Source organism: Nematostella vectensis, chromosome 4 (assembly GCF_932526225.1).
Source record: "Nematostella vectensis chromosome 4, jaNemVect1.1, whole genome shotgun sequence".
In the NCBI taxonomy this organism is placed as follows: Eukaryota; Metazoa; Cnidaria; class Anthozoa; order Actiniaria; family Edwardsiidae; genus Nematostella; species Nematostella vectensis.
Window position 1 is genome coordinate 10053262 of NC_064037.1, and position 5735 is coordinate 10058996.

The 5735-nt window shown below is 41.7% G+C and overlaps 1 protein-coding gene across 2 annotated transcripts; it reads right to left on the reverse strand.

The window, feature by feature from the left end:
* Positions 1 to 306: 306 nt before the first annotated feature.
* Positions 307 to 3902, reverse strand: LOC116619011. 2 transcript variants are annotated; one of them, XM_032383304.2, is made up of 6 exons: positions 3609 to 3902; positions 2553 to 2726; positions 2079 to 2201; positions 1405 to 1500; positions 703 to 823; positions 307 to 580 (listed from the first exon to the last, which is right to left on the reverse strand). In XM_032383304.2, exons 1-6 carry the CDS (start codon positions 3682 to 3684, stop codon positions 544 to 546), a joined length of 627 nt encoding a protein of 208 aa, XP_032239195.1. In that variant the 5' UTR covers positions 3685 to 3902; the 3' UTR covers positions 307 to 543. The 2 variants fall into 2 exon arrangements, with proteins under 2 accessions (XP_032239195.1, XP_032239196.1); XM_032383305.2 differs by lacking the exon at positions 3609 to 3902 and adding an exon at positions 3155 to 3355.
* Between the last annotated feature and the right edge of the window lie 1833 nt (positions 3903 to 5735).

The window sequence follows — 5735 nt, forward strand, 5'->3', positions numbered from 1 at the left end:
GCCATTTGACGTACCATGGTGGCGCCTGGACTGTGGACTGGGTCCGGATTTAAGGGGGGGGGGGGTAATCACGTGGCAGGCGCCACAGAGAGAAAGGGCTGGGCATTAAGTACTATGAGCCCCTGGTGTGACCATCTACTAAGCCGAAACAATACAAACTCTTTAACTGAAAAAGAAGGCGGGGTCACACCGAACGTTCCCTCGGACTGGAACAAACAGCTCCTTGCCGCCTCTGCTTTCCTTTTTGCTATCTATACCACAGGTAACCCAAGCGCTCTATATAGAAAATAACAACGGAAATCCTAATAAACCTGGCAATTCAAATTTTTTATTTAAAGACCTCAAACATAACGTTAGTCAGATAACGGCCAGAGAACACCTGTATAATCCAAATTGTTCTTTTCGACAAGTTATTATTACTATTATTATTTTAAATTTCTATGTTTTTATCATGTTCTCCAGTTTTCGTACATTGTTTACCGTAATGTTGATAGAGACAAATAACAAGCTTATGTTAGCTATTTCTGTATTTTATATTCTTCTTTAGTTTAAACGATGTCTTCCTCTTCTTCCATGTTTCCTATAACAAATTGTCATCGGAAGTTTAAACCTTTGAAAATACTTCAAGAAAGCAAAAGACCAATTAATGGTGGTATATCTATTTCGGTTATTTCATCCGCCATCACCATGGCGATGTCTTACCTCCCTTCACACGCTCCGCATCTTTTGAAGCAGTGATAGCGAATGAATCGCCCATTCCTGCCGCGCTTGTGGCAGTAATCGTCAAACTGTCCACACGAGTGCGGGTACACGTCATAACAATCTGAAAAGACACCCCCCCCCCCCCCAAAGCATTGTTAAATTCAGCACTCTAACTCACAACTAGGTGATGACAGCCCGGCTTTCAACAAGGGGCCTGAAGGTTGGTCTGGATTCGTTTTTTTTTTCTCAATCCCTGTTTCCCGCTTGCTATTTACTTAATGTCCTAAAGTCACAACCCTTTATATATAGCTTGCGCTAATTCAAGTTCCCTCTCCGTTCCTGTTACCTAAGTTTCCGTAAGCGTTGGCCCAATCCCTGTTTCTCGCTTGCTATTTACTTAATGTCTTAAAGTCACAACCCTTTATATATAGCTTGCGCTAATTCAAGTTCCCTTTCCGTTGTTACCTAAGTTTCCGTAAGCGTTGGCCCAAACCCTTTTTCCGGGCCTAATGGCGAGTCCCGGGTCCGCGCGAAAGCAAACATGGGCAAGTGAGAAGTGAAAACCTATACAAAATCCTCATGGATTTACATGTTAAATTCTCGCGAGAAGTGAAAAACGTGATAGAAATAATGGCAAAATCTTTGTGCGCGATGATTTCACTAAATTAATGGACTTTCCCGAGATGAGATGGACTAACTTACATGGACATCCTTTGCCATTGGGTCCCAGGGCTTCTGTTCGTTTGTCCCAACAGCAGCCATATTTGGACGAGTGGCATTTAAGCGGCGCAGGGGCCTCTGTCGAAAGTAAGCATTTTAGAATTGGACTCCCTGTGTGCAGGTATTCTCGACAGCCCATGCGCATGCAATGACTGCTGGGAGATTGTTGATTCCGACTTCCGTGACATGTTGTTTGAGTTCTATTTTGAATAATGAAATTCGTAATGAAAATATTATTCTTATGTATTGCATAATGCTTTAACAACAGCAGCTGTTTTTCATTGCATTGAACTGTTAGAGCGCATTTATTCCCCTTCTGGCGAATGTATGTCTCATTTTTAAAGGTATGATTGCTGCACTGGGCCATAAACATTCGTCAAGCGAGTCGGAAACAGTGTCTTTAGTTGAAAAGTCAACGACTAAACCCACATTGTTTTCTTCGCGGGCCTCTGGTAATATCTTTTGCAGTTTATTTCCAGGCATTCGTATGCTTTTCTGTCCTTTGAGATGAATTTGAGGCAGCTTTTGGGTTTGGCTAGCTCACCCTCAGACGTCACAACTTCACAAGTTTCTTACCGACCCCAGGAAACCCAATCAAAAACACAGTTAGGAACGCCTGGGACTAGCTTGGGTGCAATGGTGTGTTTCATACTTACTGCAAAAGCCACAGGTTTTGCGGCAAAACCGTTTCATGATGTGCTTGGCGAATTGACAGTATCCAAGCTTTTCCCACAATTCACACAAGCCGGCTTTACTTTCTCGCTTTGCATCTTCGCAAACTAGAGAAACAAAGATACAAATATGAAATTATCCCATGTAATATCTCACCTGATACTATTTGGTTGAGCAATATAAGCAGAAACTTATGCTTAATTTTCAATATGGCGTCTTCGTCTGCTTGCTGCTGCTGCTGTTGTTGATGGCAAACGCCGGTCGGTCTTTTGTAATTAATTTAAGCCTTACCCTGGGGGCGCGTCTGATTTGTTTGCACGACTGTCTTCAGGTGGCGTGGCGGCTATTATTCCGTTTATACATAATCAAGAGCGCGGAATGGAATTTGGCAAAGACAATTTGGCCCCTTATTACTACGAGAGAGTCCAGTATAACTACTCTATTTGAAGCTATCTTACTGTGGATATCAATGTCATAAAGCGGGAACAGAGGGTGTTTCAGCCAATCCCTTTGTTCGTATCTTCTGTACCCTCTTTTTACGCGATAACGAGCTTTCTGTAGTAGATTCAGTGGGCTGGCATCCATCATTGCATGCAAAAGAACTTTTCTTCCCAACTCGTCCATCGTGCTAGCTGTAATAAGGAAAGTGTATCCGGTTTGGAGTTTGCATAAGCAAGGAGTTGCTTAAACGATACTAGCAAAGCTATAATTTTGGATGCCCCCTAGAATGTAGTAAATGGACGCTTAATTGAGTCTAGTACGACTTCATTCAAACACAAAGCAGACTTTGTTATAAATGCAGTGTTTTCGTTTCACTTCCTTTCTCTACCTACATAGAGAAGACTAATATTAAATATTTTGTTGCATGTGTGACATGGAAATTTTCCACCTTTTCCCCAACATTGACCCTTAGCTAAACAAGAATCAACAGCAATAAGTCTAGTGTCTTGTACTCAGGGAACTCATCTGTCACTGGTAAAACCAACTATTCACATAATGGAGCCAAGAGAAACTTCGCGTAAGTTAGTTACGCTAATTCCTGTGATGCATGTTCTCCCACCTGCGTCAAGTTGACCCCTGGTGCAATAGGCACCTAGAATCCCTAGATTCACGACGGCGGAAGGACGACGACGGTGCACACATCGTATTTCTCCTCGCGCTAAAATTAAAATGTGTTAGCGCGCGCGCTGACATCTTGCGTGTGCGCCGTCCTCGACTCTCCGCCGTCGTAAATCAGAGACGACCGCGTGGTGTACGCCAAGTCGCCAAGAGTCCTTCTCGTACGATGGAAGATGAAAATGCTATTTGAATGAATTCCTAATACACTTCTACTACTTGTGATAGGTATGTGTCAAGTTAAGAGACCCAACGGAAATAAATCTGGAAGTTATTGCACCGCAAAATATCCTTTAGAAGCATATAGACCCCTTACAATATTCCCCTAATCCACATGGACACAGGAGTCTTAGAAGTACGCATTGACACTAAAAACTAAGGAACCAATGTATCAGTACCTGTTTTGTTGGAGGAGACTAGAACTGCAATCTCAAAAATTGCAAACATCACGGCAAGGACTTTTATAAACGACATCTTTGAAAATTCGGAACGATGTCTGAATTCTTGTTTGTCTCGTTCGGAGCAATTTGCTGATCTTTATAGATGAATAACGACGTTTTCTCGCATCTCTGATTGGTTGATCAAAACTTCAGCATAGACGGAAGTACTTTAACATAGACGGTAGAGTGGAATGTAGTGGAATGCTGGTAAGAAAGCGACTTTCGATTCTAAATTTAGCGGTCAGCGAACATGACCAAGGGTCTATATCCGGGGCAATATCAACTCGTGTACGCCCAGGGGGAAACCACAGACATCAAAATTAATAGAAATATAACAGCAAATATTCACCAACAGTAAAAAACTATTTGCGGTACTCCACTCGATATAGAACTCCGTGGTTTCTAAATATACAAAACTCGGCGAACATGTTTGCTTTTATTTTCCGTCTTAACTGCAATAAGGTCGCGATATATTTTCTATTTAAATCGAGTTTACCAGATGAACCTTAGAGGTGACAACAAATGTTTAGGAGTTTCCTGTTTTGCTTAGCCTTTCAGAGATTAAGCTTGGATATCGTACTTTCTGGCAAAGAAAAGTCTATTGCGATTGGTACAGAAAAGTAAGCATGGAATATCTCTCGAGAAAAACACGTCCCCGATAAACATTTTTCATGTCTGTTACAATTGTTTTTCTGAGGTTATCAAGTTTAGCAAAACCGAAGAGCGGAAAAAAATCTCGCGAATTACCAAGAACGGAAGGAAAGTTTCGAGTCCAGTGGACACCTTTTTATCCTATGAAGGAGATATATTACAACAAAAAACAATTTAAAGTACCCGACTCAGCAAAACTCGATTAAGCTAAATTAAAAAAAAAATACATGCAAAAATGCCAAGAATTCTGTAAGCAACTGAAGCCCTCTTGACTTTATAAGGACCGTTTTGCAGACAACGAGAACTTTTTGTTAAATCTTTGAATTGAAACGTGATTTTACCAGACCGAATAAATACCAAAAATGGTAAACAGCGGAAGTTTCTTTGTGGCAAGCTGTGATGATGGTAAACAGCTATTTTAGAATGTTTTCCAAACAGGTCCCACCTAGGGAGCGCCTGCACAGTGCGCCAACCAACTAACAACTACGCCACAGAGAAAAACGATGCTCGCTTGCACAGTGCGCCAACCAACTAACAACTACGCCACAGAGAAAAACGATGCTCGCTTGCACAGTGCGCCAACCAACTAACAACTACGCCACAGAGAAAAACGATGCTCGCTTGCACAGTGCGCCAACCAACTAACAACTACGCCACAGAGAAAAACGATGCTCGCTTGCACAGTGCGCCAACCAACTAACAACTACGCCACAGAGAAAAACGATGCTCGCTTGCACATTGATCTGCGGTAAAGTTCTAGAAACTGTACTGCAGTTATTTTTGCAATTGGTTGATTTTCGATTGAAAGGAGTGCTGTTACGTTCACAGCAAACTTCATGTTGTTGAGAGTACAGGCATCGTATTATGAATTTGATCCATTACTAATTAAAACAAAAGGTTTCTCTCCACAATATTTTGATTAGAAAGTGATAAGTAAACCTATTGGGGGACAATAATTGAAATCTAACATACTTGTCCTTTTTAAAAGCGGTTGGGTTGAAATGAAAATATATTTATTCTTGTCATCACACTCGGCTCTGTGTGCGCGACCCTACGCCACCCCCCCCCCCCCCCTCCCCCTGTTTACGAGCCCGAATTTACTCTGCAAAAACATATATTGACAATGTAGTCATAAAGTTTACTCACTGCAGGGTAGTTACTAGGTATTTTTTTTTTCCTTATTTCCAGATCTCCTAGGGCTACGAAATAAAATTGATCCCTGATCTAAAAAGCACTAGGTTTCACTCGCACATTTTTTATAAACTGGATTAAAAGTGCTTTTAACTTTTTGTGCGTCCTCATTTTCCGCACACGTTGGGCATTCATTTCATTTTTGTGCATATCTCAAAAAAACAAATAGCCAAACGCGCGTAGCGAACCAAACAGGAATGTTGGGATGCCTGTGTTCCAACCAAAATGGCCGCCGCCCCGCCG